Source organism: Megascapheus bottae, chromosome 24, assembly GCF_031878675.1.
Source record: "Megascapheus bottae isolate mThoBot1 chromosome 24, mThoBot2.hap1, whole genome shotgun sequence".
Classification (NCBI taxonomy): Eukaryota; Metazoa; Chordata; class Mammalia; order Rodentia; family Geomyidae; genus Megascapheus; species Megascapheus bottae.
The window spans coordinates 19844402-19872155 of NC_143532.1; the positions used below are offsets into that span (position 1 = coordinate 19844402).

General features: G+C 44.9%; 1 protein-coding gene across 3 annotated transcripts; it reads right to left on the bottom strand.

The window, feature by feature from the left end:
• Window positions 1–13375: 13375 nt before the first annotated feature.
• On the bottom strand, window positions 13376–27617 carry Herpud1 (homocysteine inducible ER protein with ubiquitin like domain 1). 3 transcript variants are annotated; one of them, XM_090357605.1, is made up of 8 exons: window positions 27071–27617; window positions 24299–24376; window positions 24131–24202; window positions 22396–22523; window positions 18999–19121; window positions 17364–17711; window positions 15881–15983; window positions 13376–13711 (listed from the first exon to the last, which is right to left on the bottom strand). In XM_090357605.1, the coding sequence occupies exons 1-8, from the start codon at window positions 27503–27505 to the stop codon at window positions 13547–13549; spliced, it is 1452 nt and encodes a 483-aa protein (XP_090213731.1). In that variant the 5' UTR covers window positions 27506–27617; the 3' UTR covers window positions 13376–13546. The 3 variants fall into 3 exon arrangements, with proteins under 3 accessions (XP_090213731.1, XP_090213730.1, XP_090213732.1); XM_090357604.1 differs by having other exon boundaries at window positions 24131–24205; window positions 27071–27616; XM_090357606.1 differs by lacking the exons at window positions 24299–24376; window positions 27071–27617 and having other exon boundaries at window positions 13435–13711; window positions 24123–24143.
• Between the last annotated feature and the right edge of the window lie 137 nt (window positions 27618–27754).

Sequence of the window (27754 nt, forward strand, 5' to 3'; positions counted from 1 at the left end):
TCAAGAATATTATAATGTATATGGCCCCGAAAAGACCCCAGTAGAGGCTATTAATGTATGGAATTTAGTAAGTGAATGCATAAATCCTCAACATGAGAATGCTGAACTTAATCTTGAATTAAGGGAAATTTATGAATTAAAGGACCCTTCTGAAAAACCTGAGGCTGAGCCATATGCCGCAGCCCAAGAGAGTCTAAGTGAGATCTTGAAAAGAGAACAACAACCAGTAGATATTGAGTATCAGAATTCAGATTTGAATATCAAGGAGGAAAGTTATGATGAGCCAATGGAGGACCGGATAGCTACAATAGAGAAGACGTTAGAAGAAATCCTCCATCTAATATCTAAGACGGGGATAGTGCAGAGATCCCCCCAAGAAGTAGGAAATAGATATGAACCCCCGGCCACAATCTCGGAGGAATTTAATCCTTACCCCCTATTGCCACCGCCTCCGGCTGCAGCCTTGCAGCCCCAACCCCCTTCTCAACTTTTATGCATGTCTAAAGGTCCTAGCAACAAGCGCCTCCTAACAGGCACTACAACCAGGCACAGTGCATCCCAACTAAACTTAGCTCAGGCTGCTAAAAGGAGGGAAGATATTTCAGGGCCTCGATGCTTCCCTAGTTTAGTTGATCATGATGAACAAGTATACCATCAACCTGTTCCTGTTAAACTATTACAGGATTTAAAAAGTGCCTGCTCCCAATATGGGCCAACTGCCCCTTTTACTCAAGTAATATTGGAGGCCGCGTGTGCTGGTATTGCATGCCCAAATGACTGGAAGCGGCTTGCCAGAGCATGCCTTAGTGCAGGAGAGTACTTATTATGGGAGACAGAGTTCATTGCACAGTGTCGGGCTAAAATGGAAACAAATAGGTCTAAGAACCTGCCTTACACTTTTGATCAGTTGTTAGGAGAGGGAACCTATAAAAACACCAAAGATCAATTGGGTTATGCAAAGGAAGCCTATTTACAAATAAATGCTGCGGCGAGAGAGGCTTGGAAAAGGTTACATAATTCCAATCGTACAAAAAATCTAGTAGAAGTTAAACAGGGACCAAATGAACCTTATCTAGAATTTTTGTCTCGATTAATGGAGACTGCAGACCACCTAGTACAAGATGAGAATGCAATGGAGAGTATAGTTAGACACATAGCCTATGAAAATGCCAACGCCGCCTGTCAGGTGGCTATCAGACCCCATAGGAATAAGGGAGGAATCACGGACTTTATTTCACTGTGTGCTGATATTGGACCCTCCCATGTACAAGGCCTTACTTTAGCCGCCGCTCCTCAAGGAAAGACTGTTACTGAATTTCTAAAATATAGAGGTCAGCGGCATTCTCGGGATGCTAGACCCCCAGGGCGTTGCTTTTCTTGTGGACAAATAGGACATTGGATGACGCAATGCCCACGCCAGGCCAGGTTAAAGAAAGAAAAATCACCTGGCACATGTCCACGCTGTGGTAAAGGGAAGCACTGGGCTAAAGATTGCAAGTCAGCAACAAATCGCAATGGCCGCCCGTTTTCGGGAAACTGGAGAAGGGGCCAGCCCCTGGCCCCGCAAAACCATGGGGCAGTCCCTCCCTCTTCTCGGCCACAAGTGCATCAAATACAGGTTTCTCCCTGCAGTATGCTCATGGGGGTCACCCAACCAGGGCTCCCAAGTCTTTCATCAATTCCTAATAATTTGTATATTTATGCTATTGAGATAAAAGATTGCTTTTTTTCTAGAAACGGTGGTTTTCCTTTAGCAACCTTTTTTGTAAAAGATGCCCAGGTGAAAAGCAAAGGCCTCCGGAGGTAAGTATCGTGCGACCCCCTGTTTGTTTTGTTTTATTTTTATAAAAAAAGATAAATAAAAAGTGCACTCTGGGCCTAAAACAGAGGCCTGGGTGGTCAAGGGACGCCTTGACCCCCCCCCCCTTCTGAGTTTCTTGTGGATAACAGGGCATGCCTGAGACTCCCACCAGCAAGACATGTCTAAATCTAAAAATAGCTGTTTGGTGAAAACATTCATCTGAGCTTATGTTTTTGTGTTAAGTGTATCTGATTGAGTCCAATTTTCTTGTTATATGTCAATGTCTGATTCTGTTTAAAAGTCTCCGCTTCTCTGTCTTGTTTGTGTTACATAGTTTTCCTTGGGTATTTTTTGTTGTTGTTTTGTCCGGTTTTGTCTTTAAAATTGGTACCAGTTCTAAATATGGATCCTCATGTTTTTTTTCGGTGTACTCAAGCACATCCTTGTTATCTATTTGAATATTTCTGGGAAGTAAAAAATTTTGGCCTGGTATGGCCCCTCCCAATTGGCTGCAGCTGAGGTGAGCAGAGGCCAGACAAAGCAGCTGCAGTCTTCCGTCTAGTTTCCTTTTTCCTACAACCTGCTGAAGTGACAGTCTAGAGACAGTTGGTGGCAGGACACAAACTTCAGTCTTAGTTCTCCTAAGTTTAAGACTCCCACCCACCTTTCATCTGTAAAAGGTATTATGGTAATGTGTCTAATATCAGGAACTAGCTCTAAAAAAATAAATTTCAGCTAGTCGCTTTGTTAAAAAGTTTGTTTTAAAACTTGGTTGTCACCCACAAGAATAAGATTAGCAAAAAACCCTCATGGTACTAAAATTTCCGGAAAATGAATGGCCGATATTAATTTTGCGCGCTTTAAGATCTTTGAGTATGAATGTGTGTGCGAATGGGTGTGAGTGAACATGTTCAAGGTTAAATTGTCAGCATGCTGTATAAAACAATGGTTGAGCTCATTTGAAACACAAAAGCAATTGGGTAAATCTAAGTCTAAACTTCAAGAAAATTAGTAGGTTTGAATGTTTCCTATGTCTCAAAGGATTATTGCATTGTTTTAAAGAAAAACTGGTAAAAAGTATTTTTCTAAAATCTGGTCCTGCAGTGCATACAGTTTTTACATTGTAAACATTGTATCCTGTTTAGCACAAGAGGTATTAGGGATTTGGGATTTTTTACTTTAAGTTAAAGTTTGGAGACATGTATAAGAGATTTAAATGTATAATTGTTCATTAACGTCAGAAATTTTGCCTGTCTGTCTTTTCTTGCAAACTGACACTAGAAATCTGATGGTAAAATGTGGATAATGTGATTAGTATTTTAAAGAAATGTTTAAAGGTTTATCTCCATGCAATTGGGTATATTTTTTAAAAAAAGGAAGGAAACCAAGTCCAGACTTAGACTTTTGGTGCACTGATGTCTATAGTTCTTGCATTAGGGAAAAACTGTTAGTTGAGTTTAAACTGTTGGAGTTCTAGACAGTAATCTAAACTGCAAAAAAAAAAAAAAAAAAAAAAAAGCCCTTTTCTAAAAGGCAAGAGGAGTGCCTTGAGCCCTAGGGGGCCTGAAGGCAGAAGGAGTTCTTTGTGCCCTTAAAGGGTTTTCAATTGCAAATAAAGGCTAAGGTGTTAATTGTTGTAAGCCAGTATCAGTAAAAGTTTTTAAGAACATTGGAAATGGGTTTCTAAACAATATTTGAAAGTGAAGTTGTCTTAATGTTTAAAGAAAGAGAAAAAAGGAAAATTAGGACTACCAAAGTAATTGCTTAATTGCTATTTCAGCTTGCTCTTGTAAGTTACCTTATAGCAACTTCCAGCTAGCCCCTGGAGAAGGACAGCAATCTTTATTCAGATGTAACTTTGGCTTTTACCAGATTCTAGGTAAGCTCATGCTTAGAGACTATTTCTGTGTTGACCACCTTGTTGCTTTAATTGGAGTAACGTGGCCTTTTATAGGACTCATTGATCTGAAAACTGCAGTTTTGAGCCAACCCCGGGCAAAGCAAAGTCGCTGTGAGACTGTGGTGTCTAATCTGCCAGCAGGATGCTGGGACAGAGTTGCTTTGGAGCTCGAAGTGGCAGGGTGCTAGCCTTGAGCTGGAGAGCTGAGGGACAGTGCCCAGGCCCCGAGTTCAAGTACAGCAACCAACAAAGTGAAATGCCAATGGCATGTTTATCCCTGTGTGGAGAGACACTACTGGGACACAAAAGCCTCTGCTTGGATGGCAGAGATGGTGTCAGATCTTAGAGTCACTTGTGCTTGGCCACTCAAATTAATCAGAGCCGGGAGGTCATAGAATAGTTGTAAGCATGCCTTACTAATGCCCGTGCCTTTCATAACTGGGCAGGAACTTGTTAATCTTCTGTGATAGTGGATAGTTTAAAGTCCTAATTGAGCGAACTTTTTATTTGACACCAGCCACAAACTCAGGAAAGTTTGTGGATCTGGGGCTTGTGTCTCTATTAATCTGTTTAGATCTGACAACTGAAGCATTATTAAGGTTGCAGAAATTTAGTTCCCCAGACAATCAAGAAAAAGCCTTTGCAAATGGGTGCTAAGTAAGTTACACTATTGTAGCCAAAGATGGTTTGTGCAGTTGTTAAATGTTAAATATGATCTCTAGTTTGGAGTAAATTATTGTTCCTGATATCTAATCCTTGCAACCCCTTGATAAAACAGGCTAGGCTTCTTAAGGTCCCTGGTCAAGCACAGAGACAACGCCCCTGAGTCAGCTTGAAGAAGTCACAGAAGCTGAATCTCCGCCCATCAATCCCCTTTAGACGAAGGGACCAGTCATTTTTGGAAAGTGAGACAGGATAATGAGATAATTAGAGATAGTGGAAAGAATAGAAATTGCACTTGTGTTTCTTTTAAAATAAAGATGGGGGATATGTTGGGAGCCAGAGTGGAATCAAACTGTACTTCGATTTTCATCAGATAATTGCTTGATTGTCTTATTGTTTTTTGGCCTTCTCCTGTTCAATTGATCTGAGATTTACCATATGAATGTAACCCCCAACAGTTCCCTGATTAACCATCTGGATGTAACACCTGGCAGTACCCTGGTCTCAAGAAGGGATATAAGCTTTGAGTTGATAATAAACGGGGCGGCAGTTTTTGCCTGGGCTGCAGACCTCCCGGACCCGATGTGTTTGTCTTTCTTCTATTCTTTCCAGTCCCTGCCCCCTATTTCAGGAACCCCAATTTGCTGCCGGTAGGCCCCGGCACAGAGCAATTAAATCAGGTTTTTATTCCTTAGGCCAAAACTCCAGGAGTCCCACGTTAGACCCAGATACGTGTCCCCATCGGCCAAATCAAGAGACATGGCGAAGGGTAGAAAAAGAGATGGCAGCACTGGGGAGATGATATTTTAGTATACCTTTAGTCATGTTTGGGGATTCCAAAATTAGGTTCAAGTTAAATAGAGGGAAATGGAGGCCAGAGGTGAGAAAAGATTTTCATAGTTGGCCTGGCTGACCACAAATTTGGTCTTTGTCTTCAAAGGCCTGGTGGGTGGGTGGCTTTTGGCTATTTTCTAGAATGACAGACATTGCCTGTTCTACTAATGACAATCAGAAGCAGGCAAGAGAAGACCACTTGAAACAATTCTTCCAATGGGTCCAAGGTTGTAACACCAGAGGGGCAGCTCAAAGAGGTGTTCCCCAACTAGCTTAAGAGTGAGCTGAATAGCCTGCATATGTAGCCAGAAAGCATGGGGGTGGGTACTTACATCAATCATGGCACTGCCCTTTATGCAAATAAAGGATTATGATATGCACCAATCACAAGCCTTCAGCTGGGCCAGTAGGGGAAACCACTAGCCCTCTTGCTTAAGTGAAATGACAACAGGCTCGAGTTCCCCAAAGCTTTCGAACTGCACAAGCTGTCTGAACCAGTTGTGGCTGGAATACTGTCTTCTACAGCTGGAGCTGTGCTTCAGTAACAAGCAGCTGTGTTTGTAGCTTCTGTAAGGCACCTGTAGAATGTTCAAAGCAGGTAGTCTGCGGTGAAGATAATCTGACCTGCTGTTTGGCTAGCAGTTCCCTGACTAAGGAAAAGGCCCGTCAAACCTACTAATTATGCCCAGAAAGCATTAAAAGGATGTTTGCAATGGAGATTTAAGGAAAACTCAACATAGAACTAACATTCTAATAGTACTTAACAGTGCTTAACGCTCAGCAGTTTCTAACTCCTGTCCCTGTGCCCGGGGAGGGGTGGGCCTCTGGTCTGTCTCAGATCCACTTCTATGCAGTACCAGGAAGAAATGCAAAATGGAATGTAGAGTGCCAGAGGCTGGGGAGAAGAAAATCGGTGAGTCATTGTTGAATGTATGCAGTGTTTCAGTTTTGCAAGATGAAAAAGATGGGCAGTGTGTGAATGCCCCAAATACCACAAGACAATGTTTAAAAGGGACTAAAGTAGAAGATTTTATTATTCAAATAATCACTGTAAAAAAAATTAATGCAAAAAGATCCATAATGAAGAAAGTATGAAGACTTACTAAAGACTGAATCGGTGTCACTCATTTTTCTTCCTCAAAACAGGTCTGTTGCAATCTATCAAGATAACAGCCTCAACTCTAAGGTCCTCTTCTACCTGATTCAGTGACCTCCACATCACAGCTTTATAGAGCATAAATCCAGGAAGAGAACCCAATGGAAAATTCCAGTCTTATACTCTCAGACTTGGCTAGAGATTAGTCAAGAACACAATAGCAAAACCAGACCAGGTGGCTTAAGCTGTTTAGGAGGCAGAGAATGAGGTTCAAGGCAAGCCCAGGCATAAAAATTGGCTTCTCAACTAACAGCTGGGAACAGTAGTGTGGGCCTATCATCCCCAGTAACCGGGGAAACATGAGTAGGGAAACTGCAGTTCATGATAGCCTGGAAGTAAAGTGAGACTATATCTCAAAAATAATTGAGGAATGGGCTGGGATGTGGCTCAGTGGCAAAGCGCTTGCCTAGGAAGTGCAAGGTCCTGGGTTCGATCCCCAGTGCCAAAAAAAAAAAAAAAAGACAAAAAAAAATTACAGTTAAAAAAAAAAACCAACAAAAATAATTGAGGCAAAAAGGAGCTGGAGACATGACTCAAGTGGTAGATCACCTGCCTAGCAGGTATAATCCTGAATTAACTCTCCAGTACCACCAAATCAAATAAACAAGCAAACAATCACATGGACAAGAACTGGGACTTGTAAAGTATTGGCTGTGGAGAGTAGAAGAATGCAGGCACGGGGATGGGGGGAAGAGGGTGTCATCAAGGAGGAAAGTAAACTAATATGGTGAGTGAAAAGACTTCATCATTTTCTGGAGCTTTGTGTCCAGCAGTCAGAGTATCAGACCTATACCTCCAGCGTTTGTGACCCCCCCCCCCACCTCCAACTTGAATTCTAGGAGGTAGGATAGAGGGCCAGCAGTGGAGGCTTACTGAGACTGATTATTCTGCCCCTCTGAAACTCATGCTGGACTCATACCTCTCTGTGAGGTACCAGAGAGTGGAAACTTAGTCTGAGTATGGTGTTTAGAGTTGGGGCCTTTCAAAATAGGGATATGAATTAGATAAAGCAATCATAATGGAGCTCTCAACTGAGGGAGACCAGAAAACACATGAAATGCAGCGTACACATACACTTGTTTTCTTATTCTATGTCTTCTATTAAGACCCCACATGGTTTGGGGATGCTGCCAGCAAGAAAGCATCATCAGCTGCAGCTGATGATGAGCCAAACAAGTCTACTTTATAACTGGTCCTATTTTCTGAATACCTTTATTGTGTTCTTAGCAAGAGAAAGTAAAATAAAGCAGCTAGTCATGTCAGCCACCTGGGGCAGGAAGATGTGGCTCCGGTTACAGGGAGAGACTGAAAGAATGGGAGGGGCTGCAGCCTCCTGCCTGCAACCAAGGTCTGAGGGAGCAGCTGGGCCTTCTCACAGAGGTTAAGGACCTGGAGATAGAACACTTGAGGATAGAACACTGGCCAGTGTTCTGAGACTTGGAGCTCTTCAAGTACAAAGGAGCAGCTCCTCAAAGTCCCAAGAGCTCTGAATTAGCCGGCTCTATTCATAAGTGACAATGGCTAAACTTCTAGGCATTCTATGAGCTGGTTATTAAACATGGCTCCTATTTAGAATTAAATTATAGAGACTGGGGAAGAAAAGCACTAGAGAATGTTATGCTGAGCAAAATATGTTATACATTCATCTGAAATATAGTGACAATCCTTGGTGTAATCACCCACAGGAATGTAAAACAGGCTCCACCAGTAGCATACTAGCAGGAAGGCGGCTGAGAATGAATATGGCCAAGGAATTTGTTTTCATGTGTGAAAACAGAACAAAGAAACCTGTTGAACTTGTTTTGAGGAGGAGGAGGGGATAAGGAATGTATACATTGTATACGTAGGTGGAAATGTCACAGTGAAAGCTCTCTTGACTATTAGTGTACACTAATAAAAATTATAGCGATTATGCCAGGGATTGGTGGTTCATGCCTGTAAACCTAGCCACTCAGAAGGCTGATATCTGAGGATAAAGGTTCAGACTGCTAGGGCAAAAGTATCTTGAGATTCTTATCACCAATTAACCACCAGAAAACTGGAAGTAGAGTTGTGGCTCAAAGTGGTAGAGTGCTAACCTTGAGCAAAAAGGCTCAGGGACAGTGCCCAGGCCCTGAGTTCAATCCCCATGACCATCACCAACAACAATTGCAACAACAACAATTATAGAAGCTACTTAAGTGGAGAATTGGGAGAACTGCAAGACACAGTCTACACCCATCTACCTTCTGCCCCCTAGTGGCTGGTATCTGGACAGCCCAAGCTATTGACAACCACCACCCAATGGCATACACACACTTGACACCCCTCTCTACATACACCCAGATGCGCAGATGTGTGAACTATCTGCACACATATGCCCAGCTGCACCTGCCTCTGAGGTACACACCTCCCCCCAGGCACAGACATGGTAGCTGTCATCCCAGATGTACAAATATGCCCAAGTCTTCGCTTTTATCTTTTAAAAATGGTGTCATGAAGACAGATGTGGTAGCATACACTTGTAATCCCAGCACTTGAGATGCTAAGGTAGGGAGATCTCAAGTTCTAGGTAAGCTTGAGCTACATAGTGAAGACCATTTAAAAAAATCAGGAACAAGGCTGGTGGTGTGGATCAAGTGATTGAGTACCTGTCTAACAAATGAGAAACCCTGAGTTCAAACCCCAGAGCCTAAATTTCCACCACTCTCCAGGATCTGTATTCAAGAGACTAGTAGTTAGCATTTCCTGTATACCCTAGCTCTGGGAACCACGGAAGGGTTTGTCTTTTCTGCATAGGCAACAGATTCTTATTTATCTAACCTTTTAAAACGCCTGGCTCTTTACTTGTGTTTTACAAAGGATCTTTGTGTCCTCTCCTCAGTGGAAAAGTGTATTTAACACATGTTTACAAACAACATATTGGTTTCCAGGTTCTTCCAGCCAGTATGACCAGGTGACAGGCCACCTTTGTCCCCTTTGGAAAGCACATGGAGCCTTGTGAAGCACCCCCATGACATGGCAGAGGGCCTAGATTGAGGCTGAAGAAGAGGTCAGAGGTGAAGTGCTGGACCCATGGCTAGGGCCCAAGCCAGCCCTCCTGCCCCACCCCTGTACTTCCCTGTAGATAGCCTCTCTGACCTCATCCCTACACACTGACTCCCCCGTCAGCCCAGAACAACCAGAGGGTTGGCATCAGATCCTGGCTCTGTTTACCCATCACAAGGTGGCATCGCCCTAGTATCTCCTCTAAGGCATAGGCCATCCTCTCCCACCCTGAAAACCCTGCCCCTCCCAACCAGCAATTCTGTTCCTGCTCTCCCTCTCCATCTACCTATGGCCCTGAATGGAACTGTCCAAGAGTAGGCCTGGCACCCAGTGGGTCTCCAGCAGTGACAGTTGAGTTGAAGGCATTACAGATGTGCTTGCCAGCCAGCGGTGTAAAGCCCCAGGTGTAGAGGCACCAGGGCTCTCCAGAGTGTAATTGTGAAGGTGTGAATTTCAGCTGTCCTGCAAAGGCTCATGTTGAAGGCCTGAGAAGTGACTGGATCACGAGGGCTCTGGCCTCATAGATAATAGATTCATCAAGTTCATGGGCTATTGGGACATGGTGGCAACTTTAGGAGGGAGGGCCTAATTGCAGGAAGCAGATCACTGGGCTCCAGGGGTCCCAGGGAGATTCAGTGTTGTCCCAGGCCTGGCCTGTCTCTCTTCTTGCTTCCTGATTACCAAGGTAGAGGCTCTGCTCTGCCTAGAAACAATGCGATGCAGTGGTCATGACTGAAACCTTTGAGCCAACATACGTTATTTTTTTTCCTTTCAGTGGTACTGGGGTTTAAACTCAAGGCCTCCTGCCCAAGCAGGTACTGTACCACATAAGCCATATTCCCACTTAAGTCTCTACCCCTTGAGTGTTCTCAGGTGTTGTTGCCAAAATGGAGGACTAACAGCAGCCCTGGCACCAGGTCTACAGTATAGCTCTCAGTGGTCACCAGGCTGGAATAGGTCCTCCTTTACCACTTCCAGCCCAGTGATAGTTCTCCAGATGAGGTTTGCCTCCTCTTCCCACGCCACCTAGCCTGATCCCTGCAATGGGAACCCTTCTGCCTTCTTTCTCAGGCAGTCAAGGGAAGAGGCTACTGATAAGAAGCAACGCAGGTGACCGGAGAAGGCCCTCACTCTCACTGAGGAGCTAAGTGGATCCCATGGCCTCTGGAGCCAGGATCCTGCATCAGCTTTGTTCTGTCAGAGAAGCAGAGCCATCAGGGTTATGCAAGATGGCTGCTGATGGTGGAGCTGGCTTGGAGACTGACATCCGCAGGGCAGGGTGGCAGCCCAAGCCACAGACAGGAGCTGGAACTAAAGCCAAATGCTGCCCCTTCAGTCAAACCTCAGCACTGTAACGAAGACCTTTGAGCTAAGTGCATGGAGCCATCAAGGATCATCTCAACTCAGTCCGCTAGCTGCAGGTACCAGTCACTGCTACCCAACACCTCCCCACATACCTCGATGCTCGCCCTGGGCCTAGTCAAATGATACACAAAGCTGACAGCCACGAAGCTGAGTTTTCTTTTCATCTGCTTGCAATAATACACATTTCCCTTAAACCATATAACCTGCAGAGACAGTACAGTCACACTCCCATCTAGCAGGGTATAAGCTGCCCCTGTCCCAGAGGGCAGCAGAAACACAGAAGAGCATGTGCCACCCCCAGCATCGTGGTCCTTTATCCCCATTATCCTGTGGCTCAGAGACTGTGATGCAAAATTGACTATTACTAAGTGTTAAGAGGAGGGAGGAAAACCTCATTCAGTGGATATGTATAAAACATCCTCACAAACTTATACAAGATATTCAGACCCTAAGAAACACATGAGTTACACGGCTCACTTCTGAAATTTGTCATTAACTGGTGGTCCACTCTGTCCCTGTGCCCTCAGCCAGCACCTCGGCCAGAGGGAGTTCTCTAGCTATTGAGGGAACCCCAGACTTTCCTTCCTGAGAAGTCTAGCCTGAGCTGGGCTGAGTTTCCTTTGGGAATCCGATACCAGAGGGGGGCAGTCACTCCCTGATGTGACTCTCCTGAGGCCTGCCCTGAATCCCAGATGTGCTCTGCCTCAGTTCCATCCTGGATCTATCACCCTAACAGAGAAGTTTATTCACCTGTGGCTCCAATGTCCAGGTGCCAGTGTCTGGTCAGGAGGGCCCTTTCTGTGGCACTGTGACACGGGGGAGGAAATCCCAAGGCCAGAGCAGCAGAGGTGGCTCAAGTACTTTCCCTTTTCTCACACAGTCAGCCATTCCATCATAGAAGCCCCACCCCAACCTCATCTAACCCTAGTTACCCCTCAGAGGTGTACTTCCAAATTCCACCACATAAGAATTTGAGGATTAATTTTCTAACATAGAAATTTGGGGTATCACCCACAGCATCCCACAAGTTTACGCCCATCCAGAGCCCTAGAATGTGCTGATATCTGGAAATGGGATCTGAATATTTAAACTGTTGTCCTTGTAAGAAGGCCATGGTAAGACACAGCAGAGATGGGGAAAGGCCATGTGGAGATGGTGCACACACTGACGGTGCAGCTGTGAGCCAGAAATGTCAGGATGGGCAACTTCCAGAAGCCAGAAGGACCCAGAACATTCCCTCAGAGCCCTGGGGAGGAAAAAAACCCTCCACTACCTTGATGTCTCTTCTGGCCCCCACCACAATGAATCTCTTTTGTGATTTTGAGATGGGATGGTCTCCAATGTGGGATCCTCCTGCCTCAGTCTCCTGAGTGCTGCTGGAATTACAGGTGTACATATCATCACACCTGGCAAATCTAAATTGCTTTAAGCCACTCAATTTGTGGCTGTTATAACCCTAGAAATCCAACATACTCCCTATGAACCTAGTTCTTCGGCCCCACATGTGAGGAGTGCAGTGGAAGTTGCTGAGTTGTTTCAGGATGCAATACTCCTAGTAATAAGTGGTGTTAAATGATTTACATCTGTAATCCTGCCACTCAGGAGGCTGAGATCTGAGGACAGTGGCTCAAAGCCAGCCCAGGGAGCAAAGTCTATGAGAACTATCCTCAATTAACCACCAGAAAACCAGAAATGGCACTGTGGTTCAAAATGGTAAAAGTGCTAGCCTTGCGCAAAAGAGCTCAGGGACAGTGCCCAGGCCCTAAATTCAAGCTCCCACACTGGCACACAAAAAAAGTCACAACCATTATGCCAAAGGTCCATTTACTTTGCAAAAAAAAAGAAAAAGAAAACACTGAGGAGGACTTTCACAAACAACACTACCCATAGAAAACCTGAACAACTTTGCTTTTAAGCACAACAGTTATAAAACTAACATTTAAAGAATTTAAATCACAAAGTGATGGCTCAGCTTCCAGACCATACCACCTGTGTGGGGACCACTACTGCAAAGCTGGCAAGGTGGAAGGTACTTAGCTGGTGATGCTAAATATGGAGGATATAACCTTGGCAGCTACCTGCACCAGCCAGTGTCATTTCAGGCAGGAAACAGGGCACACACTGTATCACCGTGCCATTCTTCACAAGTACAAGCAGTTCTTTCATGAGCAGCTCCACTGCTGACCCTCCAGTGACAAGGGACATGGAGTACACTGCCAGGACAACAGGAGTCTCTGCCACAGTGATTCATAGGAAAACTTTATTGAACAGAAAACCCAGCAAAGGTTACCATCTTTGCCAAGTTCCTCTTGGTTTACAGCACTGCATTTTAAAAAGCAATTATAGATAAGTCTTTCCTAGAAAAGTCCTGCTAACATGTCTAGCAATTTCACTGATTATATAAAGTAGTACACTTAGTGTAATTTAAACATTCCAACAGGAATCAAATCGTACCAGCAGAACCATTTCTGCCTGACTGCTATGTACAACACACATGCAGACGCACACGTCTGGGGGTTCCTCAGGCATTAACATGCGACACTAATGCCTCCTACTTACAGTGCCTAGTAAACTACAGACATTATATATAGTAAAGCTCTTCAGAATAAAGACATGAGAAGCCCCGGGCGGTTTTTGTTCAATCTGTATCATGGCTCCATGTCTTACTTTGTGCATATTGTCCTTGTAGGTTTGCCATGACTATGTGATATCCGGTCCAGATGAAGCGCTCGAGCTGGGGTCGGGTGATGCAGTCTGTGCCTGTCAAAGCCTCGAGCTGAGCTGCTACAGTGAAAGCCCATCAGTTTGCTATGGCTGGAGGGCCTTCCGGAAGAAGAGAGGCAAAGAAAGTCTTAAAGACAAGCCACGCGGTACTCATAAATGAGGGGCTGGTCTGCTCGGCATCCAGCACCCCCCGGTCTGGGGGGAGGTGGTTGGGGCTTTCAGCTTCAGGATCATCTTCTTGCTGGTAATGAAACAAGGAGAAAACAAATGGGGCCATGATGAATACAAGTGAGGAACACGAGAGAGGGCAGCATCAAATCGTTGGACCTGGGTAGGCTAGGCCAAGGAATGCAGCTCATGAGTCTCCTCGTGGATCCCACAGCTTGACTGTTGCTGGGATGTTCCACAGCTTTGAATACTCTTGGTAGCAACTATCACAGCAAATGAAGCAATGTGATCTTAACCATTATGAAGTCAGTAATTAACTCAACATTTCATTACACATAGATATGGGGCTTAGTGATAAGAGTGCTAACCTTGAGCAAAAGAAGCTCAGGGTCTTGAGTTCAAACCCTAAGACTGGTAAAAAACAAAAACAGGGGTGGGAGTGGGAGAGGGAAATGGGGATCAAGACATGAAAAAGGGTATCAATGTTTGTGAAGTAGTGCACCTTCTATCTGATGAATATAATGTAACCCTTCTATTAATTACAATAAAAATATATATATGAAAAAAACCACAGATATTCCAATTGTGGCAATGCTCTATTAATAAACCCAGAGTTCTGAAAACCTACTATAGGACATTTTTGTTATGAGATTATCCTCTAGGGTCATCCATCAATCTACCTTTCAAAAGCTGGGCACTGGTAGCTCATTCCTGTAATCCTAGCCACTCATGAGACCAAGATCTGAGGATCATAGTTTGAAGCTAGCATAGGCAAGTCTGAGAGACTATTAACCAGCAAGATGCAGGACTAGAGGCATGACTCAGTAGAAGACCAGACAGGAGGAGAAAGGTTACCAAGACAGCTACAAGACACCAAGGGTCAAGCCCAGGTTTGAGCACAAAAACATACTATTCCTGTACACTGTTTCCCAAGAAATCAATCCATTCTCTAAGGAATAGTTCTTGATTATAAAAACTGTCAGCAGCTTCTATGGATCTCAAAATATGGCTGTAAAACATTATTTACACATGCAAAAACATCTACTACTATGTGATAAAAAAAAAAAATACCTGATAGGACAAGATAAAATAATGGCATTCACTAGGAAGTGTATGAAACTAGAGCAAATAATGTTGAGTGAGAAGACCAAAGGTTTCCTTGATATGTGGATATTAGATCCAAACAGTACAAGAGCGATGATTCAATACTCAGGTACTCAAGGTCACTGACATGATCTTGAAGATATAAATATAACTACAGACATAAAAATCTATGATGGGATATATACTCGATAGATATAATGTTATATATATTGATATGTATCTATGACATACAAACTCTCAGCTTAATTTTTTAACTGTTTTTAAATTTATGTGCCAGTGATTACATATAGAGATCCCATTCTTGAATACTTATTTGTTAAACTTAACATTTGAGATACAATGTAAAAAAAATCCATGTTAATAAAATCATTTTTTTAAAAAATAAGATAAATCTCACCGTGAAAATTAAAATTCCTAGATATTAATAAGCAATTATGCGAATATATGCAATGTTTCTGTAAAAAATGTCCCTACACTTAGAATATATTTCCCCTTGTAAAACTTAATAGATTAGTTTAAAACAATGCCACATCTTCTATCCAGATTTCTCAAAATGTATTCATTGTTAATATCTTTGCAAGGAAGCTCTTAGAACAAGTGCAAAGATACAATATCTAAATACCCTGCAGTGTCAAGTTTTGTGCAACTTTGGCTTAATTTGTACTTTGAAGTGAATTCCTTGCTGTCAGTCCAAGAAAAAAATAATAACAGAAATGTAATTCTCATTTAATATTGTTCTCAGTATTACAGCATATTATAATTTTCTACTGAAGAGTATATATGTGCAATAAAACAGTGATTATAGGTTATGAAAAAAAAATACCTGACAGATTTTTATGGCACACTCCAAGATTTAGTAGTAGCTGCTGCTCTTCAAGTTTTTGTTTGTTTTTAAAGATCATTGGAAGTGGCTGTGGCTCAAGTAGTAGAGCACTAGGCTTGAACTGAAAAGCTAAGGGACAGCGCCCAAGCCCAGAGTTCAAGCCCCACTACTGACCAAAAAAACCCAAAAAGTAATAATAAAGATCATGAAACACTTGGCCTATAAAATGGCAAACACAAGGCTGGACATGGAGGTAAGAGACCAGAGAGCCTGGCACAGCCATCAGCTCACCTGGCTCCAGTAGAGGGTCCATACCTGTAGGTTATTGTTGGGGTCCTGATTCCCAGCTTCCTGAGGACCATCATTCGCGAAGTTCTGAACTGGCCTCTGTCTAAATGGAAACCACCCAACGTGATGCCTTCAAAGGAAGTACATATAAGTCCACATCAATACTAGCCACATTAATACTGTAGAGAATTTCTCAGGAATCTTAGCTTCACAAAACACCTGGAGCAGAAGCTTATGGGAAGACCCTCTCACAGCCTTTCCATCACACCCATCGGAGGCTCTCTCAGTTCTTTAGACAGGGATTGCATCTACTCATCAGCAAGGAAACTGAAGGTGGCCAGAATGCCTAACAGGTGCTTGTCTGCCTGAATTATATGTACCTCACACTGGAAAACCAACAGAGGGGAACACATACATACAAATAAATAAAATAAAGCTGGTTTAATAATAAATTTGGTCATCTTTAAGTTTTGTGATTATAGGAAGAACTGACTAAAAGCTTTATTTATAAAAGCCAATTCAAGTCTTAACATGAGCATAACAAAATATTAACCATAATTATGGCATATGGATATTGTATTATTCTAAATGTTTTTCTATGTTTTATATTCTTTACTTGCTGGCACCAGGGTTTGAACACAGGGTCTCATCAGCTTGAGATCTACGACTGAAGCCACACCTCCAGCTCAGCTTTTTGTTGGTTATTTTGAAGACTGGACTCCCTAGAACTTTCCTTCCAGGCTGGCTTTGAACTTCAGTTCTCTGGATCCCAGCCTCCTGAGTAGTCAGAATTACAGGCATGAGCCACCTTGGTGTTGTGTGTGGTTATGTGTGTGTGTTTAATTCTCCAAAACTAAAACACAATCCATTTTCACAAAGGAAAAAGTTCTTCCAGTTACAACCAGAAAATCCTGTCCTCTAGGCCAGGCTGTGTCAGCTTAAGCCTTAGGGAGCTGGACTAGGCTGGGTATTTAGGTGAGAGCTATATGGTGCACTATAGAACAGCAGCATCCCTTGCTTCCACCTACACCAGCAGAAGCACCCCCCTTTAAATGTAAAACTCCAATGTCCTAAGGAGGAGGTATGGAAGAGTGCCCACGTGGGAAATGCTGCTCAGGAATACAACTACATCAAGCCTCAGGAGACTTTCCTGGCCCTCTAGGGCGGTGCTAATAGTCATGCCCTGACCTTTTTCCCGGAAGGCAGCTGTAGTATGATACAAACAGGTTCTTAAGACAAAGACAGCTTCCTATGCCTCCATATGCCTATGTCTGTGTGGTTCATGAGCCACAAGAGGAAGAGGAAGAAAACCAATCCTGAAGATGAGAATATTCTTTAACACAAGGTGTTCTGAACAATACACAAGCAAACCATGGATTTCCTACATTAAAAGTGCCAAATTATGACACACTTCCTTCACTGCTTGAAGGGAAACTCTGAACTTGATTGGAGTCACAGTAGTGTATACTTTCGATAAAAAGGGGAACAAAAGGAGAAACCATCTACTTACAAGTACATAACAACAGTGGCCCCCATGACCATGAGGAATCTGCTTAGGGAGGAGTAGAAGTAGAGGATACTGAGAAAAACTGAAAACGTAGCAGCTGAGTAGGTCCAATCCAACCAATCTCGATTTATCTCATCGTCTTCTTCCACAATGGGGCCACCTTGTGCATTCATTCGCAAGTTCTGATTGGCTGCAGGATTAACCACCACTTGAGCTGCATTGTGATTGGCTGGCTGATTTTCAGCTGGAAACTGGTTGTGGATAGGGGCTGGAGTGGGTGCAGAGACCACAGGTATCTCTTGTGCAGTTGGTGATGGGACAAAAGCTCCTGATGCAGCAGTGGCAGCTAAACTACAATAAAAATAGAAGTGGATAGTGTTGAGGTCAAAGCACTCTGAAGATTATGGTTTGTATACCTTGATTTACATTGGGGCCTTTTACAAGTTAAGAATTATAACTAATACAACTTGAGTTTTCTTCAACTTGCAGAACAACTTTTTTTCCTACTTGCTAAGCAGGTGTGTTCTCCCATTTGAACCATGACCATCCCTTTTGCTTTATTTTTGTAGATTATGGGGCTTGAATGCAGGACCTGGGGCACTATCCCTGAGAGTTTTTCTCCTCAAGAAGCCACATTTCTCCACTTTTGGCTAACTGGAGATAGGAGCCTTACTTTCTTGCCCAGGCTTCAAACTGATCTCAGTCTCCTAACTAGGATTATAAGCATGAGCCACCAGTATCCAGCTTCTTTTTGCTTTTTCTCATTCAAACAGGGTCTTATCTTCTCCCTACCCCCCCCCCCCCGCCACCCGAGTTGTAGGGCTTGAACTCAGGGCGTAGATGCTGTCCCTGAACAATTTTGATCAAGGCTAGTACTTTACCACTTAGCCACAGCTCCACTCCTGGTTTCCTGGTGGAGATGAGTTCTGCCTAGGCTGGCTTTGAACTATGATCCTCAGCTCTCAGCTTCCTACGTAGCTAGGATTACTAGCATGAGCCACCAGCACCTGGATCAAAAGATTAGCTTGCCCCAGCTAAATCAACCTGCACTGTGGATACTATTTATGCTTCCCATAATAGCTGGTCTCACAAGAATATACCAATGCACTTAGTTTTTTTTCATTTTGGTAGGTTGGAGGACTTAAACGCAGGGCTTGGGTACTATCTCTGAGTTTTTTCACTCAAGGCTAGTGCTCTATTATTCTGAGTCCACAGCTTCTTATTCGTCAAGACGGAGTTTCACAAACTTCTCCTGGGCTTGCCTTGAACTGCAATCCTCCAAATCTTACCCTCCCTTATAGCTAAGATTACAGATGTGAGCCACTAAATCTTGCAAGACAGTTTTTACAGTCATATCAATAAACACCTTTTCTAAGAAAACCCAGATGGTAAATTTCATCTGGAGTTAAATATTAAGACCACTCCATTAATTATAATTTTCTCAAAACTTTAGCACCTAGTGTAAATAAAGGTTACCAGTACCCTGCAACAATCACAATTCAGGAAGTAGCTGTCATTTATACTCCACTCTGGGTTCTGCAGAAACTCCTTCCTCTATTCTGAACTTTTTAGTGTGGGCAGAAATTTCCCTCAGTGCCTGAGACCAAGGCCACACCTAGCATAGCAAAAAGGACTTACTACTGCATGTAGTACTGGCGTGCGTAGATCTGCTGGAACCAGGAAAGCTGCAGCCACCCATACGTTGTGTAGCCAGGGAAAATAGGCCCCAGGCCTTGGAATGCCTGCTGGACAGCCTCAGGTCTACACACAGAGTAAAACAAAAACATGTCCTGAGTTGATTGGGTATGAAGAGTTAAAACTAAATTACAATTAAGAATTCAAACCAGACACAGGAGACCAAGTCCTCCTAGCACAGCTCAGATGCTGTGGAAAGACAAGAGCCCTGTTCTGCAGCAGGCTACCATCCTGTAGGCACCGAGGGCACTACTGTGTGCCTTTAGCACAGATGCACTAACGTGCCAAGTCTCAGGGCTTTTCTGATTGCACCAGGCAGGAATTAGCCCTCACTGCAGGAATAGACTGAATTCTCTAATCATCTTTCAGAGACCAGCTGTACAGCCACAAATCTAGGGCCTTTCCTGAGTGGCATCTCTCCCTTTCTCCCAATATAACTTCTTCCTCCAGCCCTACCCTAACCCTTTCAGGGTTCTGTGTGCCCATGCCATCACTCCTGAGTGCTTACTAACCACTGGGGGTCCTGGACAGGTTAATGGATCCCCAGTGACCTGAGGAAAAGGACCAAGTACACTGAAGAAAAAACAGGGATCTTCACAGGTCATGAGCCAATAAGGAGCAAGGCTGAACTGGAGACAAAGTTTGTGATGCTACACTCAAGCATTTTCAGTCAGGCCAACAGCTTCTAGCAGGGAGTAGTCATCTTAACTCATACTGCCATATTTTGTCAGTCTCTCTGGCAGTACTTCATGAAGTAGATGGCAGGCAGACTGCAAGTTATGTGGTAATCCCTGAATATAGTTCAACAAAGTTAGATCTAATCGCTGCTCAGTAAATATTTGTTGAACAAAATCAACAAGTTCATTTAAGAGGTCAGATACTGGCCTCAACTCTCCAATTGGCTAAAATAAGGAAAGCAGTTTTGAGAATGCTTATCTGATAATATATACAATTAGTCAATGTATTTGCTGACAGTCTATTTCAGTAAATTCTTTTTTTGTGGGTCATGGTGCTTGAACTCAGGCTGGGTACTGTCCCTGAGCTCTTCAGCTCAAGGCTACTGCCCTACCCCTAGGTCTGGGTGTTGACCCTGTGCTCTTCAGCTCAAGGCTACCACCCTACCCTTGAGCCAAACCCCATTTCCCATTTTTCTAGGGGTTAATTGGAGATATGAGTCTCAAGTCCTTTTGTGCCCAGGCTGGCTCTGAACTTTGATCCTCAGATCTCAGCCTCCTGAGTAACTAGGATTACAGGCATGACCCATCACGCCCTGAGCCACCATGCCACTTATTTCAGTAAATTCTTTTTTTTTGCCAGTCCTGGAGATTGAACTCAAGGGCCTGGGCATTATCCTTGAGCTTCCTCAAGGTTTGCATTCTACCATTTGAACTACAGCACCACTTCCGGCTTTTTCTGTATGTGACAGAGGAATAGAACCCAGGGTTTTAAGCCAAGCACAGTGGCACTCTACCACTAGGCCACACTACCAGACCTTTTTCAGTTAATTCTATGCCTAGTCAATTTCCTTTTTTTTTTTTTGTAGGTCATGGGACTTGAACTCTGGGCCTGGGCACTGTCCCTGAGCTCTTGGCTCAAGTCTGCCGCCCTGCCCCTTGAACCACAGCACCATTTCTGATTTTCTGGTGGTTAATTGGAGATAAGAGTCTCATGGACTTTAGTGTCTGGGCTGGCTTTGAACCATGATCCTCAGATCTCAGCTTCCTGAGCAACTAGGATTACAGGCCAGAGCCGCCTCACCTGGCTCTACCTAATGTATTTCTGAAATAGCATTCCAATACATGCTAGCCATGATATGATACTGGGTTTTTGTTTTGTGCTACTGGAAATAGAACCCAGAGCCTTGCAATGCTATGCAAGTGTTGTATCACTGAGCAACAGAAAATGCTTAAAAACATAGCACATGCAAGTGAGGTAAGAGCACTTTAAATTTTTGTTAGGTCTGATGATGATATAGCATTGCTTTTGAAACTAAGAAGTTTTTACAGTTGTATACTGGAACATGAGGAATAACATGACAAAAGATCTGAGAATTTAAAGTACTTCAAAAAAAATTTAGGACAGGGACAGAGTGTGACTCTGTCACTCTTGGCTGAATGACGGGTAGGGAGTCATCATTCACGTCCTTCTCCTTATTTGTTTATTTGAAATTTCCATTTCAGAAAAAGGTACTACTCCTTCCGCAAACATGTGATTTATCAAAAACAAATATATAAACTACTAAAAGAGTTGGATGTGGTGGGACACACCTACAATCTCAACACAAGAGGCCAAGGCAGGAGGATCTTCAGTTTGAGGCTGGCCTAGGCTACATAATAAGACCTGTCTCTAAAAAATAAAAAGACAAACAAAAACATAAAAAACTCCAGTTCTCCTAGAAAAGAACAGGGAATTCACAAGTTAAAGAACCACCATTTATAGTTAGCATATTATTATTTTTTCCCCAAACTTTTACAAGGTGTTCTAAGAACTTAGTTGGATGCCAGTGGCTCATGCTTGTAATCCCAGCTAGGTGGAAGGTCGAGACTGGGAGGACTGCAATTGTGGCCAGTGGGCAGCAAAGTTCTTGAGGGCCTTTCTTTGGGTGCAATGGCATCTAGCAGAGCACCTGCCTAGCAAGCTTGAGGCTTTCAACGCTCAGCACTGAAAATAAAAAGGTGTTCTAAGAACTATGAAATGACAGCAGGTAAGCACTTCTGGCCTTTGCTCTAAAGAAAAGCTCTAACTATATTAGAGATGATCTTTTGTCCTAGTACCTCCACCATAGTCTTGTTGAAATACCAAGTTCTTGTTCACCATTGTCACTATGATATGGCAAAAGAAGCACAAAGCCACTGAACAGAGCAGCTGTTCCTGTCACAGCAGCCTGAATTCCAACTAGGAGGACAACCAATGGAAAACGCCCACACAGAATGGGAAAATGCTTGCATTCTCAATATATGCATACAACTTTATGTTCCTAAAAGGCTGTGTATCCAGAATAAATTCACAAGGTATTGTTAAGAGTAGAGCCATAGTTCTCCCATACATCATAGTCCACCATGTACTGCATGAATACATCATAATTCTGAGTATGCATGTGTAAGCACACCTTCTCCTTAAAAATTGATTCACAACTAGCATGCACGAAGACCTGGGTTCAATTCCTCAGCACCACATACATAGAAAAAAGCCAGAAATGGTGCTGTGGCTCAAGTTGTAGAGTTCTAGCCTTGAGAAGGCCCAAGGACAGTGCTCAGGCCATGAGGTCAAGGCCCAGGACTGGGGAAAAAAAAAAAATGGTGCATGAGAGGCACATTGGTGGTCTTGATATAGCACTCACCTTGAGACATTCTCCCAGACAGGAGAGAGGTTCCGAAGAACTTCCCTTTGCCTCAAGCTGTCGCTGGAGGAATCCCCAAGATGCTGCCCTTGATTAGGGCCTTCGGGCCGCTCTGCAGCTTCCACAACCTACATGTGACAGGAATCTCATCAAAGAAGTCTGAAATCAAAGTAGATCTGCTACAACTCTACCCTAACTCCCCATCTTCTGGGGCTGGGAATGTGGTTGGCTGGTCAAGTGTTTGCCTGGCATATATGAAGCTCTTTGCTGGAGAACCAGCACCTCAGCAGATACTGAAAATGTGAGAGCCCCAGAAGATAAGCTCTGAGACTGGAAAGAATTGGAAGGTTGGAATGCTTTCTCCCAACATACTGTCAGAACGCTGAGTTTCCTGAAAAGGTTAATCAGTCCTGGGTTGATAGGAATTCAGATTTCTATCCTGTATATAGACCAATTCCCCCCTACCCTGGGGATAGACAAAAGCCTATGCAAACTGAAAGTCATTTACTGCTTACTCGAAGTCATTTATCACTTGAATAAGATTGTATCACATGGTTGGTGCTCGTGACTTCAAGGATATTAAGATTGTATCATGACTGGTAAGCTGGACATGGTGGTTCACGCCTATAATCCTAGCTACTCAGGAGGCTGAGATCTGAGGACTGATGTTCAAAGCCAGCCCAGGCACTAAAGGCTGTCAGATTTTTCTCTCTAATTAACCACCAGAAAACAGAAGCATCACTGTGGCTCAAGTAGTAGGGCAAAAGCCTTGAGCTGAATAGCTAAGGGATAATGCCCAGGCCCAGAGTTCAAGCCCCACAACCAACTGACACCAAAAAAAGAAAAGGAAAGGCCAGAGATAGGTGCATGTGACCTGAAGGATATTGTGACATTGTGACTTCACTTTCTGCACACACACCCCTGTACCCTATTCAGTAAATACCTTGGAAAAGTGCCCCAAACCCCAATTCCAGGGTTGGATGTCAGTTACTGTGTCATCTCTGATCATGTTGGCTTGTGACAAAAAATAATTCATTTTCCTGGAGCAATTATGCTACAATTTTACTGAAGTCTTCCAATGCAGCTACCATTAGCATGAAGCCTTCGTGATGTGCTACACTTGCTTCCTAATTTACTACTAAAACCTGTGCTACTAAACTACTTCCAGAAATTACATCCAGCACAGTACCACAGAGTATTAATATTGTATAGCCAAATAAGCTTAATAAATACCCATTTTCAAGTGATAGTTGCGTCTTTTGGAAGTTCAATCATAAACAGTATAACATGTAACTCCACTTTGGCACACAGAATACTTGAGTAATTTATTCCTTCTTGACTTATAATACAGTTCCTACCTATACTGATAGCACAATTCCTAACAGGTCCTGGAGAAGAACAAAATATGACTTAGTAAAAGGCCATGCATTCTCCCTTGCAAGTTTATTCAGGTGGGCTGGGAATGTGGGTTAGTGATATATATAGTTGTTTGTCTAACATGCATGAATCCCTGGGTTCAATTCCTCAGTACCACATACACAGAAAAAGCTGAAGTGGCACCATAATTCAAGTGGTTGAATGCTAGCCTTGAGCAAAAGAAGCTCAGGGACAGTGCCTTGGCCATGAGTTCAAGCCCCAGGACATGCAAAAAAAGAAAAAGTTATTCATATGCTTTAAGTCCTCCCTGAAGAATCTCTGGACCCAAACTGTTACAATCATGAAAAAACAGACATACCTTAGTGCTAGTTTCTTGCATTTTTGAGGAACATTTCACATTGCACACCAGATGCAAAACATGCCGTTTTTCCTGCTAAATAAAAGTAATGAGAGCCCCTTAAAATCTGAATTCAACCTGGTTGAGCTCATAAAAACATTCCAAAATTAATAAGTAACACACAAGTACCTTTGGAAGCAAGTCCCTGAGACACTGGTGATCCAACAATAGCTTTCCAGAATAAATTAACCTCTGGTCCTCAGGGCGCTGTGGACAGAAAGAAACATAGGTCAGCATTCAGATCTATCAATTCTCACACAAACCATTTCATGCAAGTAACCTGAGTATGTCTGCTTCTCCCAAACATCATAGGAAAATTTTTTTTTGCCAGTCCTGGGACTTGAACTCAGAGCCTGAGCACTGGCCTTGGGCTTTTTTGGGGGGGAGGGGGTCATGGGGCTTGAACTTGGCCTGGGCACTCTCCCTGAGCTCTTCAGCTACCCTTGAGCCAAGCCCCACTTCCCTTTTTCTAGAGGTTAATTAGAAATAAGAGTCTCAGGTCCTTTAATGCCCCGGCTGGCTTTGAACCTTGATCCTCAGATCTCAGCCTCCTGAGTAGCTAGGATTACAGGAGTGAGCCTCCACGCCTGGCTGTCCTTGGGCTTTCTCAAGGCTAGCACCCTACCACTTGAGCCACAGCACCACTTCTCTCCTTTTCTGGGTATGTGGTACCAAGGAATTGAACCCAGGGCTTCATGCATGCTAGGCAAGCACTCTACCACTGGCTATGCTGCCAGCCTGAGAAACTACTTTCTAATCTATACTAAAAACACAAATTGTACTGGGGCTTGCTTCTACAGCTACTAAGTATAAAACCTGGTTGGGGCTCAAAATAAACTCCTAGAACTTGTCAGGTGGGCCTTTACCCAATCAGCCAAAGCCTTGCTGGAATGACTGCCATTTTTTCAAATAAACGCAGGAGGATTAGCAGACTCACCAAGATGAGACATGGTATGTGAGTGAGAGTTACAACCTGAAAGTTAAGATCCCTACTTCAGGGGGGATGAGGGAGCCCAAGAAACTGACTTCAGGAAACTGAGTCCAAGGTTTCTTGCTGTTAGTCAAGATTCAAAACCCTCTTGGCCCCCATAAATGACTCCAGAGTGCTAGGAAATCCGTACTCTTCTACAGCTCTCACTACACACCACCAGCCTGTCAACCCACTCTTGCTAGAATGAGCAATTATACAAAGCCTGGACTAAAGCAGCTCTTGCCAAGTAGCCTCAAACAATAAATGAGGCTGTTTAAAACAAAAGGAACAGCAAAAACTCTACTTATCAGCATATATCAGTATATTTTTGACACCATGTACTCAAAACCAAACCCCATCCTATGCTGTTCCTAGCTGTCCTCACTGACCTCATGGATAATTGTTGTACCCATGAATTTGCAAGAGCCTATGGTAAATGCCACTTAAACTTCCAACCTCCCCAAAGGGCCTGAGAACACTCTGTTCTTACTGAGGTTGAGTGTCGTAAAAGCTAAATGTTAAGCAAACAACCAGTATAAAGTAGAGCTTCTCACATTATTCCGGCTTAAACTACAGAAAACAAATGATAGGCATACTGCTGCCAGAAACATTAAACACAGATTTCCATACACGGAAGACTTATTTACAATGTAGGCTTTCAGACTCAACAGAGAGGATTGATGTTGTCACTCGAGGAGATCATAGCCTGGTCCTTTACAACCAGGGGATACAGATACCTGCCCTACCCATTTGTGTCCCTCCATCGCCATGCCCAGAAACAAGGCCATGTACTTTCCTGGAAGCATGTTGGGTGAAAGGGCAGAATGCCGGGTGAACATGCTAAAAGGAGGACACTGCGACAGAAGCCTCTTCTCAAATGAAGGAACTTTCCTAAGAACTTAGAAGAAAAAGTCCCTGCTAGGGTCTCCACCATCAGAACAAAAACCAGATTGACAGTCGGCGCCACTTGACTGGTGCTCTCAGATGACAAGGCTCACGTTCCCCTCTTTTGCTGCCCAGATGCCCTCTCCCGTTTGATGGTGAACTGCACTCGCGGGCAGTAAAGCCCTCTGCCAACACTTACATAACAGCAGGGTTCAAAGTAAACACAGGAAGGTCCGGCATCACGTGCTGGGGGAGGGAGGGACTGAGGGGCGCTGTTGACAGGTCCACCAAAACAAAGCGAGGAAGTCACCCCAACTGTTGACATAGGTGTGCACCAAAACAAAGCGAGGAAGTCACCTTAACTGGCGAGCTAAAAAGTCTTACAGGCTCTTCCTGCTCACCTCCCTTCTAAGGCACTCTTGGCTGCAAAGTTCGTTTCCCAGGGCTCCTCCCTGGGACTCCGCGGGGACGGGAAGTCCGGCCACGGCCGGGAGGGGCAGTGCGCGGGGGGGGGGGGGGGGGGCGGGCCGGGAGGAGGAGGCCACGTCCTGGTTCTGGGCGGAGGAGTCCTAGGACACGGGGCCGGGGTGCACACCGCAGTGTTCCGGCCGCTGGCCGGGGTCGGCCCCTAAGCTCTCCTCTCCCCCGCGGAGGGTGCTGCAGGCAGAAACAGTCGTTTCCGCGGCGTTCATGTACAATTCATTGGAAACGCTGGTTGTGTGTGTGTGGAGGGGGGGGAAACTGAGGCTGGGAGTCTGAAATGACTCCACCCAAGGTCAAACTGCTGTCCGCCCGGATGCAGGCTGACAGCCACAACCACCAGGCGGGTGAAGGAGGAGGGCGGGGGGGCGCGGGGCAGGGGTGAGGAGGGAAGCCCAGCGACGAGTTTCGGGGTGAGAAGGAGGAGATCAAGGCTGGGGCGAGGAGCGGGGCTTCGGCCGCGGCGGGGCGGGAAGGGCGGCCCCTCGGCCGACGCCCGCGGAGGACGGGCTCCGGGCCAAGGCGGGCGGCCGTGGCGCCCCGGGAACCCCGGGGCCCCCTCTCACCGGACGCTCGGGGTAGACGAGGCTCAGGTGGGCCTTGAGGCGGCCCACGGTCCAGCTGCGGTGGCCGCTCAGCTCCAAGTCGCGGTGGCGCTGGTTGGGGCTCTTCACCAGAAGCGTGACGGGTTCCGGCTCCGGCTCCATGCCGGCGGCACCAAGTGCTCGGCTGCGCTCGGAAATGCCAGGCGGGCGGCGTCGAGGCCGCCGACAGCTCCTCAACGACAGTTCGCGTCTCGCAGTCGCGCGCCCCCGCCTCGGGAGCCTTTTATAGACGCCCCGCGCCCTGGCTCTGCAGCCGGTCCTCCCTGTGGCTGCCGTCCATTGGCTGAGGCGGAGGTCACTGCCTAACGTGGACCAATCAGCGTCCGGATCCGGGCGGCAGCGGGGCGGGTTGAGTACGTGGGTGCGGGCTGATGCAACCCGTCGCCGTTGCGTCATCCCGAGTGGCGGCTGCGAGGCCGGGACCCCCGGGCTTCGGGAGCCCCGGGTCTGGCTGCCCAGTCGGGGTGCTTTGCGGGGCGCGGGCACTCGGCCCTGAGGGCACCGGGTCCCCTGGCTCGGGATGCTCCAGGCGCCCGGCCGAGCAGCCTGCCTCCGGATTAGGCGGCCTCTGCAAATTGTGTCCTCACAAAGCTGCACCCCCACCCTTTTCTCGACCCCAGGGCCCGCCTCCCCTCTCGCTTCCCG